The following is a 12,194-nucleotide window of genomic DNA, read 5'->3' on the forward strand; positions in this document are numbered from 1 at the left end:
AAGAAATAAATGAACTTTTGTTACATAACTTGTCTGCTCCATTCCAAAAACAGGAATTAAAGCAAATTTTTGGTAATATAAATTCTATAATAGAATTGTCAGTCAGTAACACACACATTAACTGATGTTGTACCATCCTTAGGTGTTATAGTTTATTTATCAAAAACAGTAACACTCAAGAGCAAAGTCGTGTAGAAAACAAATGGGCAAAATATGCATCTGTATGTTCAGTATAAAACCCATTAAAACTGAAGTGAGTAGATGAAGCTCTATTACTTTTTGGATTGCAGAAAATATCTGGCAAAAAATAAATACAGAAAATGAGGACAATTTATAAACAAATTTCATATCAGTTTTTTATGCTGGAAGAGACAAAACACTTCTGTATAGAAATTCAACTTACACAGTCAAGTGTACCACACAATTCATAACAATATGGCGAACAATTCATACAAGTCTTGTCCATGGAAGTATTTCTGTGATGTTATTCATTAAAAAAAAAAAAAAATCAATAGCTTGCATAACAACGCTCAACCTAATTTGAAAGGTTTCATCAAAACTTTATGAAACACCTGAGCTTTTTTAATGATATTCCTAAGATAAGAGAAAAAAGGAAAGTACAAAAATAACAATATGATAACAAAATGATGATGATTATTAAAATATTGATAACCCCTGCTTAAATGTACACATTCCCATTGCTTTAGCCCTCAGACACCTTCATCTGCTTCTTCAAGGATTTTCTTGCCATAAGCTAAGTCCCAATATTGTTCCACTCCATGTTTCTTAAAATGATCTCTTGCAAATGATTCTGTGGGGCAAGCCTTGAACTGCATCTGCAGATATAGATTATCTATTAATAAACAGGATGATAATGAAATCAACAAATATATTTCAATAACAAATTATTACTTTAGATATTCTGAATTCATAGAAAGTGATACTTACCTCCCCAAAGCTTCGTTCAGGTACTGACCCTTCCCAAATCAACTGGCATTTTGATTCTAATTCAGCATCTTTCGAACGTGATTCTTCTGCCCATTTAATTCGCTCCATCATCAGCCTAAAAGTGAAAATATATCAATATCCAAGAAATATAAAGTAGAATACAGTATAAATATATATGATTTTGATATGTCAAGTGAGAAGTCAAAGTCAACCTAGTTTAAAAAAAGACTTCAGAAAAATTAAATTCTATATACAAAAATTATTTTAGTTTACTCTACTAGCTGTAGTGAATACCCACTTCTTGTATTTTTTTTGTTGTTTGGGTCCTCCTTCCACGACAACTACATTGATATCCTTAAATAATACAACTGTACCAGTCAAGAACAGCTGTTTTGCATTGGTTTCAACCTTAAACTTGTGGGAACCATTTGAAAAGTCTGTCACTCTGAAAAAGAAGATATATTGAGATAATATTGATTATATTTTTTCTAAATATCCTAAAACATGAAAAACAGAGAAATCCATACAATAGACTATTTCCTATCAAAAATTAAATTATGAACAGCCAGAATTATAACATTAAAAAAGCACACACATTACATAAGTTACATTTCCTCCAGTATTAACCAATGTTTATCTTTTTTCATTTTTCTCAGAAAAAATAGGATGTTCTTGCAACAAGATTTACATAAAGACTTTCTTATCTGGCAACTTTTTAGTTTCTTTACATCAACCAAAGTCAGATCAAATATATTTCTGGCTATATGGCCTGATAGCTACCTTTTTCATCAGAATTCATTTTAGCCCTGTTTGAGCTCTGAGAATACTGGTTAAAAGGACAAATTTAATAAATATCATCAAAGCTGGTAGCTAGATGTCAATATTCACAACAGCATTGGATAAATATCGAGTTGGGGATGTCACAAAAGTAAATAATGTGGAACTTCCTTAAACCCTTGGCAATTACTAAAGCCTTTAAACTTCCCTACTTATTGATCTATAGCCTAAAGTATATTTCCTACATGCAAGATTTCATGGACTGGAAGTACAAAAAGTCAACATTCCCCTGAAAATTCCACATGAACCAGCCACAACCAAATATACTAACTTGTACACTGATACATGGACTCCTGTAGTTGTATCTTCCTTGAGTTTCCTGATTTTCTTATCCCGCCTCTGGTCCGGTGTGAGCTTTCTTGCTGCATTGGCATCCTGGTGAGCCTTCAGTCTTTTGGCCATCTGCTCCCTCACATGCTTCTCCATTTTTGTTGGATCCAGGACAGCTTCTGTCCCTAACACACGCATCAAGTTTGCCATACGCACCTATATATAGAGGAATAAGCTTTAAATAAGAAATATCTCAGGTAATCTTTCAGCAAAGGATTCCACCATTTGTTTCACATGCTTACCAGGCAAGCAAATATGTCAAAATTAATAAATCAGAGAAAAAGTTCAATAAAATACAATTAAGAAAATACAATACTAAATATACTTTTAAAAATAACACACTATACATCTCTATTTAGGCATATTTACTTTCTCTGAAAACATACAATTAACCCAATGCCAAAGGACAGCATGTATGCCCATACCACTACACTGATAGACTCAGTACCACCAAGTTACACTAAATAGCTGAATGCTCGTTTAGCCATGACTGCAGCTGCTGGAGAGTTACAGACCATCAAAAGTAGACCTGAGGTCATCATTTAGCCTTATTTACTGGAATTCATGGAGCCAAAACTGTAAAGGGTAGGAATAATATCCGTTTCCCATGCTTCTAATCTTCCCCCTTAACACATGGCTTGGTACAGCAAAGGAGACACCCAGAGGCAATGAGCTAAAAACTTGATTCAATATCAAACCTTTGGCTCTGGTGGAGGCTCTAATCCTAAACGAATCTTCTCCTGCTTTTCTTTCCATGCTTCACGTCTGTTCATGCGACGTAACTTTTTACGTTCTTGCTTTGTCAGGAACACCTGAAGAGTCACTGGTTTAGATGGATCAGATGGGCACTTCATTTCTAATGGATGTTCTATAAGCCTTGTAATATAATCTTCATTGATAGCAATAGTTTCATTCTCCTCTGGGTACCTACAGGATAAATTGAGAGACAATAAGTTTATAATTAATATATGAACACTTACATAAAAAGAAACATACATACAAAAAAATAATAAAAATGCAATAGACTGTAATATAACCAAATACCAAGTACTTGTCTATTACATGGATGGGTAGGTATGTAGGTGGGCAGGGAGGTGGGCAGGGAGATGGGCAGGGAGATGGGTAGGGAAATGGAATGGTAGGTAAGTGGGTGGGTAGATGGGGAGGTAAGGTGGGTGGAGAGTTAGGTGGGTAGGTGGATATGCTGTCGGATGGATGGGTATGTTGGTGGGTTGGTGGGCAGGTAGGTGGGTGGGTAGGATGTTGGGTGGGTGAGTGGGTAGGTTGTTAGGTGGGTGACTGGGTAGGTTGTTGGGTGGGTGAGTGGGTAGGTTGTTGGGTGGGTGAGTGAGTTGGTTATTGGGTGGGTGAGTGGGTAGGTGGCTGGGTGGGTGAGTGGGTAGGTGGTTGGGTGGGTGAGTGGGTAGGTGGTTGGGTGGGTGAGTGGGTAGGTGGTTGGATGGGTGAGTGGGTAGGTAGTTGGGTGGGTGAGTGGGTAGGTAGTTGGGTGGGTGAGTGGGTAGGTGGTTGGGTGGGTGAGTGGGTAGGTGGTTGGGCGGGTGACTGGGTAGGTGGTTGGGTGGGTGAGTGGGTAGGTGGTTGGGTGGGTGAGTGGGTAGGTGGTTGGGTGGGTGAGTGGGTAGGTGGTTGGGTGGGTGAGTGGGTTGGTGGTTGGGTGGGTGAGTGGGTAGGTGGTTGGGTGGGTGAGTGGGTAGGAGGCTGGGTGGGTGAGTGGGTAGGTGGTTGGGTGGGTGAGTGGGTAGGTGGTTGGGTGGGTGAGTGGGTAGGTGGTTGGGTGGGTGAGTGGGTAGGTGGTTGGGTGGGTGAGTGGGTAGGTGGTTGGGTGGGTGAGTGGGTAGGTGGTTGGGTGGGTGAGTGGGTTGGTGGTTGGGTGGGTGAGTGGGTAGGTGGTTGGGTGAGTGAGTGGGTAGGAGGTTGAGTGGGTAGGAGGTTGAGTGGGTAAGAGGTTGAGTGGGTAGGAGGTTGAGTGGGTAAGAGGTTGAGTGGGTAGGAGGTTGAGTGGGTAGGAGGTTGAGTGGGTAGGAGGTTGAGTGGGTAGGAGGTTGAGTGGGTAGGAGGTTGAGTGGGTAGGAGGTTGGATGGGTGAATGGGTAGTTTGTTGCGTGAGTGAGTGGGTAGGTTGTTGGATGGGTGCGTGGGTAGGTGGGTGAATGGGTGGATGGGTAGGTGTGTAGGTAGGTAGGAGGGTTGTTGGGTAACTGGGTGGTAGAGTGTGTGGGCAGGTGGGTGGATGTGTAGTTGGGTGGGAGGGTAGGTGGATAGGTAGGTGGGTTGATTTATGGGTAGGTGGGTGGGTAGGTATGCAGGTAGATGGGCAGGTAAATGGGTGGGTAGGCAGGCAGGTAAGTGGGTGGGTAGATGGGCAGGTAAGTGGGTGGGTAGGCGGGCAGGTAAGTGGGTAGGTAGGCGGGCAGGTAAGTGGGTGGATAAGTGGGCAGGTCAGGGGGTGGATAGGTGGGCAGGTAAGTGGGTAGGCGGGTAGATACGGAGGGAGGGAGGAAGGGACAGAGGAAGGGACAGAGAATGGGAGAGAGGGAGAGAGGTAGGTAGGTAGGGAGGTAGATGTGTGTTGGTACATAATTCATGCATGTGTGTGTGTGCGTGTGTGATGATTCACACTTCACTGTTCCACAGGGTTTAAATCCAATAGCATAATTGAACATGAGAAAATGTGAGTTCCTAGAGCATATCATAAATAACAAAACTTTTTATAGATGAACAGCAAAAATGGCAATCATTCTATAAACCAAAGCTGAAATACAGAAACAAAAGCAAAAAAGAGCAAGCTTGTGTATAAATTTAAGAGGATTTTATATGGCAGTGGAGCACACTTCCATTTAGTGAATGAACACAAAAAAGGATGAGATTTACTGGGTCACCTTGTATGTTATACTGCATTTTTTTTTTTTATTAGTCTACAATCTACCAAAACTAAGAAAATATGATATATATCATCCAATTAAGACTAGCTACATATAAGACATTCTTTCATTAACCATCAACAGAAAAGCAAATCCAGTAAAAAATATCCAAACATTTGTTTCTACAATGTAATTTATAGAATTTCATGAATCTTTCCTCATTTGTAGATCATTGCTTATCTTTGATAAAATGTCATGTTCATAGACCTGTAGTCCCCCAAAAGTTTATCAGGTTGTTAGGTCATCATGTAAATGAAATTGACCCCTTAATAATTTCAGACTTACAAGAGAATATATTCAATATATTATTTTTGTTTCTCTCTCTTCAATGAGTGAGGATGATATTACCTCAACAGGTAATTCATCAAAAAGTAACTCATGCACATCTAGCCTTATGCATGGAAGCAAAACCTGACAATCTTCAAGAAGCCTTCGACCTTGCAATCAAAAGACTCAAGCAGATACATATATAAGGAAGCTATATCTTGTGTCCATAAGCTGTAGAGAGTAACAACCCAGAATAAAAACATATAAGTAGAATTAGTAATCCACAAATAAATATACTGACAAAGTTTCCTACCTATTTCCTTTCAGAATAACAGCATCCCACCACTCAACTTCTGGACATCCATCAGTTGTGCTTTTGATGTCTCGCTGCTCCAGCTGTGCTAATTTAGCTGCAGAAGAAATGCCAGTCTTCTTTGCAACTTGGGAGATTTCATTTTGGAGTTTCTCTAGCCTAGCCTGTAAGATACAAAATTGACACTCATTAGGCATACTATTTTAAATGCACATAAGACAGACACATCAAAATGGAACCTGTGTAAAGTATCAATATTAGGATATATGCATTTCTTAAGAACAATTTCTTTTCCTTATACAAAAACAACATATTAAATCAATAAACACATACATACATAAGTTTACATAATTTTATATAATTTTTCTTAGATTTGAATTTAAAAATAAAATAGGGTAACCACTTTCTATGTACAAAACACTCACCTTTGCTCTCTCCCTCTGAGCTAACTGGATAAATCTGCCCTGGTCATGGAACTTAAACATTCTTTTAGCTTTCATGGAAGGTCTAATACTGACGCGATTATCAAAGAATGTACTTTCAACAGTATCTTCAACAGGTTTCTCCTGCAACTGTTGCTTGAACTCCTCTCGTTTCTTTGCTCGTATGTTGGCCTGCAATGGAAAGTTCCCTGAAATGCTACAAATTTCAATTCACACACATGTATATGCCCATGCACACACACACAAAACTGAAATCTATTCCATACAAAATTTAGTAACAAACTGTTGAAAAAAGCATTTTCAATATCATCTCTTTACTGCAAGGACACATGAAGTGAAAATAATCTACCTTTAGAGTGGGAATCCGCTGTGTCAGATGAACCTCCTTTCCACTCATATCTACAGTTCTTCCTTCAGCATCAAGAATAAGAGGTGTTGGCTTGCTTTGCTCACCTTGAGGTTTAGCTGGTGGAGGGGCTCCACCAGCTCCACCTACACCAGCTGCCAAGGCACTTCCAATCCCTACTGCAGACACATTACCTAGTTGTGCTTGAATGCGTGCTTGTAGTTCAGCAATGCGAGAACTCACATCACTGCTCCCAACAGCTGCTAAGACTGCTGGGGTAGCTTGGTTGATCAAGGGTACAGCTGCAATTCCCAAACAAAAAATTTATGCCCATTCCAAAAAAAAAAATCAATATGACAATAAGAAGGTTATCAAGAAATTTAACAAAGCTACATATTCAATTGAGAAAAAAAATTGTTTCTGTCAATTGTTGTAATTCAGTAGAAGTACTACTTGTTTAAAAAGTCTTATTTTCAATTAACTATTTCAAAGAAAGAAAAAAATGAATAAATAAAGAATACCTAACCTATGTGGCATTAGGCATCTCTATTACTTAGAAACAATTTACAGAATTATATCATTAAAATATAGTGAGCATAACAGTGATAGGCATACACCTAGTTTATCTCAACGTAATGCTGCAGATCTTTCTGAAGTGACAATTCTTAATTCCAATTGATGAATTGGGTGTTACTGATGTGTACATACCTGCTCCATTGGTTGCAGGTTTTGGCTCCACTGGATGCAGATTTGCCATTGCCTTTTTTCTTTCCTCAATAACTGCCTGTGCCTTGGCCATAATATCCTTAATCTGGAATTCATATAAAAATAAATTTATATCCATTTCAGTAATACAAAAGCTATTGCATCAACAACAGTAAAAGTGATAACATCAATAATAGTGTACATACATGACAAAAAATAAGATTTATGCTACCCTACCTGCTGAGCCTGGATCTGGCCAGGGCTGACGGTGTTATTGGGAGCTGTGGCAGGTGGTGGTGGGGGCTGCTTGCTCTCAGGGGGTGGCTCTTTCTCCTCCTTGACCCTGGCTCTCTTGCTGTCTTTCTCCCGATCATTTTCATCTTTGTGTGTGCGCTTGCGAGAGGATGAACTCTTGACTTTGGCCCCAATGTCTTCTAATACAATAAATGCCTAGAAAATGGTAGAAATATATTTCCTCGGTTCTAGCCATGCACTTCTAAAGAATATATAATATGTGAATCAAAAAACTGTCTATATCTTGTAATAATACATTCACCATGTATATGATACTGATACACCTGCAGAACATCCAGCAAAACATACTGACTTCTGGACTATCTGATTACTTCTTGAATATGGCACAGTTTCGGAAAAAAAATTATGCATGTGAAAAATAAATGTCTGTGGAACTACTTTAAACACTAATGTAAATAATCTTATTTCCAAAAAATATATTTGTGATTCTTAGAAGTACATGAACACCTAAACAAAAGTTTACATGTAACAGGTGGAAAACAACATTGACTACCTGAGTATGTTCTTAGAAAAAAAAAAAAAAAAAAAAAAAAAAAAAAAAAAAAATCTTCAACATTAATACAAAAAAAAATTGTTCCCTCACCTTTTCAGCTAATTTGTATGCTAAACTCTTATCAACATAACCCATTAGCTTATCTTCCACTTTTCTCTTGTCACATCCTGAGTCAACTGCATGAGCAATGGCTGAAACAATACTTGACCTATCACGAGTCACGTATTTGTAGACCATTTTCTCTACTGCTGCTTTGTAGTCCTCATACTCTCTCTTTGAAAGGGACATGACTGCAATTTGTATTGAGTAACTCTGAAAAAGGAAATTGTACTTACTATTTGGCACATGGAGATTATATTACATGAAAAGCATATGTATGTGCATAATACTGTACTGTATCCTGATATTCCTTTTTGTCTTAGAGATCATACAAACTTGTAAGACATACATACATGACAAGCTGTCAATCAAAAATAAATAAATAAATAAATAAATAAATAACAAATAAAAAATAAATATATTTTTTTTAAAGGTCATATGAAGTATTCACACAAGCCAAGTGTTTTGTCAGGGGAACACAGAAATGGCTTTGGTTATGACTTTATAGATAAATCCACTTCTCCATTACTATCCCAATGTTAGGGAAAGATTGCCTTGAAAAACAGTATTTTTTATCTTTATTATTCATATCCATCAAGCCAGTTTCATTTATATCTAACTGCATTCTAATCTTTATCTTTCCCTTGATTTTAACTCTATTTGGTTTTAGCACTAGTAGTAATTGTAGATCTACTCAAATCAAACACTGTACTCATGTCTGGCAGCAAATAGACCTTTCTTTTTCTAATATAAGTTTAACGTGACAGGCTGGTAAGGTTGGTGATGATAATAAACTGAAATAAAACAATACTATTTGGGTATGCTGCAAACAATCAATACCAGCTTCTTAAAAGCATTCTTTGTTTCAGTAAAATAAATAATGTATCAGCACAGGATGGAAACCATTCAGAGTTAGTTTTCCTTGTTTTTCTGTCCATAATTTGATCAAAATAAGAAATCCATATCTAGTAAAGTAGCACAAATTCATCCTCAGGTAACTTTACCAAAAGATAAAAGAAAAAGGGGAGGGGAGGGGAGGGGAGGGGGGGAGGGGAGGGGAGGGGAGGGGAGGGAGGGAGAGGGAGGGAGAGGGAGGGGAGGGAGGGAGAGAGGAGAGGGAGGAGAGGGAGGGAGGGGAGTGAGGGGAGGGAGGGAGAGGGAGGGGAGGGAGGGAGAGAGAGAGAGAGAGAGAGAGAGAGAGAGAGAGAGAGAGAGAGAGAGAGAGAGAGAGAGAGAGAGAGAAAAAGAGAAAGAGAAAGAGAGAGGGAGGGAGGGAGGGAGCGGGAGAGGGAGGGAGGGAGGGAGCGGGAGAGGGAGGGAAGGCGGGAGGGGAGGGGAGGGGAGGGGAGGGGAGGGGAGGGGAGGGGAGGGGAGGGGAGGGGAGGGGAGGGGAGGGGAGGGGGGAGGGGAGGGGTGAAGGGTGAAGGAAGAAGAGAGAAGAGAGAAGAGACAAGAGAGAATTTTTTTTTTTTTAATCACCCATCACCAGTAGGTACCCATTATACAAAGACAGTATGCACAAGGTCCTGATTGGATGTAATTTTCTGTTTCATTGTATATACATATATATATATAAAAAAAAGGTATGCACTGGTCAGGAAATACACATGCCATAAATGCTTGCAGATAAATAACACTGACTGGTCTTATGACTTCTTGGCACAGAGTACACAGAATTTCTCCGGTTCCACTGATAAAGTCTACATTGCTTGGTATCTAAAACACGCTGATTTTAATGCTTGGGACCTATAATAGACTCTCCTATCACACTGTGAGAGCAATTAATGTTTATCTGTTATATAAGGCCAATATGTTGGATGGAAATTGGTTCATAATCAACAACACAATCTAAATAAAACATTTTTAATTAGTGTTTTTAATGAAATGATAGATAATGGAACCAACAAAAATCAAGGTTGTGAAAATACAAAATACATACATTATTAGCAAGGAATTACCTATATAACACTAGGTAAATTAAACAAATAAATATCTAGGTCTTTGGTTAACAATAAAAAGTTTTTATCACTATTGCATAGTAATATCTAAACTAGCAAACATATTACAGGAATGAGGTGCAATGTTAGTGTCGGAATTAACACTATATTGTAAACACTGTTATCGAAGTCTTATATGAGAGCCCTTTTATCACTTTCATGCTGTTTAATACATAAATAATTTTTTAAAATTCATTCGCTTTAAGGGAACCCTCCCTGAAAATGTCTACCTTGCTCTACTCATTTTATCATTAAAATATATTGGCTAGATATAACTCATGGATTGCTTTTGTATAATATAGAGTATATAATTGCACTTTGTCTCATAGATCATTTTAACCTCATCCCCCATGGGGGAGGCAGAAGCCCCCAAAAAGTTTTTTTTTTCTTCTTCTTCTTCTTTACTGTCTTTGTTACATCCTAGCAGTCAAATTTTTTCCCTGATTTACCCCACAAAATACTTGTGGTGCATCTATCCTGTGCAAAGGCCATGTAAGTGGAATATTTTTTATTTTCCTTTTCTTGGGGGAGGGGGGGTGGACTGCTTGATATAGTGACCACTTTTGGGTATTTTTTTCAGTTTTACATAATCAATATTTTTAGATTTTTTAATAATTCAAAAATTGGCTATTTCCTTGGCCTTAGCACTTTGATGCTCTAACGAAAGCAACAAATTTGAATCGCACGAAAATTACAACAGCTGGGATGTCCCAAAGCTTGTGTTTACTGTTATCATTTCAGAGCAGGTATTACTGTGTGCTATCATCTTCAGCATAAAATAATTGGTATCTTGCTTATATCTCTCAAGTTCAAAACGACTAGTTTCAAATCAAATAAACTATGTCAACACTTGATTGTACTGAAGGTTAGGGCAAAGTCAAACAGAAATATTTTGATAACTATTCACACAGTTAATTCCAAACATTAGTGCTTCGTACTTAGTAAACATTCAGATCCCTTCGCAAGTTACAACTTATTACCAGGGAGTCTTGATGGAAGGCATATATCATGTGCAAAAGTACACAAAACTTACATTTTTTAAAAAGATTTCAAAGAATATTTCGTCATAAATCCCTGATATATTTTTTTCTGATATTGGAATAAAAGTGTTTTTTTTAACATTCATGACCTCATGTCTATTTGCAGTGTCATTATCAAATGCCATATGCAAGATTGCAACAAGCAAAAGTCTACACAGGTGTATCGGGCACATATTAGCTGCCGTGTTGGCAGTTCTAACGTGCCCCACCCAAAAAGTACTCAAGCTGGGCTCTATTAGTTGTTTGGTAGTTTCCTCATTCTTGTACCTATACAACAGGCTAACTAAACCCATTTGACCCCTCTCATTTCAACCTCCCTCCAATTTAGTAAAATAGCTCATTTAGAAGTTAAATGAAAAAAAAAAAGTTACTGCCCTGCATAGGAAAAATACTCTAGTCTGGCTCAAACCCCCACATTTTTGGCCCCAGTAGCAGGGGAAGGCGTGAAAGGTGCCCTCTGTGACCTTTCCATGGTCACAGAAAAACAAAGAATCCTCTCATTGCAGGAGAGAGCATCTGACAGACCTGGCATTGGGTGCTCCTGTATGTCAGTCATACACTTTCTCCTTTTGTGCAGACAGGTGATGAAACAAGTGCGCAGAAAGGTCAAAAGAATTTCATACGTAGAAAATTATTTAAGAAAGAACTAAGTGTGCGCAGAAAGTTACCCGAGAACTACATTTGTGCAGACAGAATTTGACCAAATAATTTTTGAGAGGGGAACGCGTTCCCCACGCAGACCAAACTCTACAGTCTGTGGTTTGTGGGGTTCCACAGCATAATTCCTACATATATATGTTCTACGGTAAGAGGAATCTGTTGATACCAAAATCATTGGGATTGGTTATGCAAAGGAGTTCTGTAAAATTAACCTTACTTCCACTTTGATGAATATTACCAAAACAAGATGTAAAATTTTGAAAACTTTACCCCTTTCAGATTCTCTCAGCTTTAGTTATATTTGTCTGTTTATCCAGCACAATACGCTTGCATTCTCTGCCATGCCCAATAACTGAGTTGGATATATGGAGGTAACCTGCCCAACTGAAATTATTCCTAGATCTCCAGAAAAAAAAAAAAAAAAAAATGTGGAGGTTCTGTACATGCAAACTTCGCTAG

General features: G+C 38.3%; 1 protein-coding gene across 1 annotated transcript in view; it reads right to left on the bottom strand.

The window, feature by feature from the left end:
* Window positions 1–342: 342 nt before the first annotated feature.
* Window positions 343–12,194, bottom strand: part of Prp3 (pre-mRNA processing factor 3) — a 12,212-nt gene continuing 360 nt past the window's right edge. Inside the window, exons 2-12 of the mRNA XM_027355200.2 lie at window positions 8,030–8,251; window positions 7,369–7,581; window positions 7,135–7,237; window positions 6,430–6,728; window positions 6,063–6,251; window positions 5,638–5,801; window positions 2,814–3,042; window positions 2,057–2,271; window positions 1,247–1,393; window positions 949–1,063; window positions 343–836 (exon numbers count right to left, since the gene is read on the bottom strand). Coding sequence (XP_027211001.1) covers window positions 711–836; window positions 949–1,063; window positions 1,247–1,393; window positions 2,057–2,271; window positions 2,814–3,042; window positions 5,638–5,801; window positions 6,063–6,251; window positions 6,430–6,728; window positions 7,135–7,237; window positions 7,369–7,581; window positions 8,030–8,227 — 1,998 coding nt within the window. The 5' untranslated portion in view covers window positions 8,228–8,251 and the 3' untranslated portion in view covers window positions 343–710. The remainder of the gene's footprint in view (window positions 837–948; window positions 1,064–1,246; window positions 1,394–2,056; window positions 2,272–2,813; window positions 3,043–5,637; window positions 5,802–6,062; window positions 6,252–6,429; window positions 6,729–7,134; window positions 7,238–7,368; window positions 7,582–8,029; window positions 8,252–12,194) is intronic.

This window comes from Penaeus vannamei, chromosome 8 (assembly GCF_042767895.1).
Source record: "Penaeus vannamei isolate JL-2024 chromosome 8, ASM4276789v1, whole genome shotgun sequence".
NCBI classification, from domain to species: Eukaryota; Metazoa; Arthropoda; class Malacostraca; order Decapoda; family Penaeidae; genus Penaeus; species Penaeus vannamei.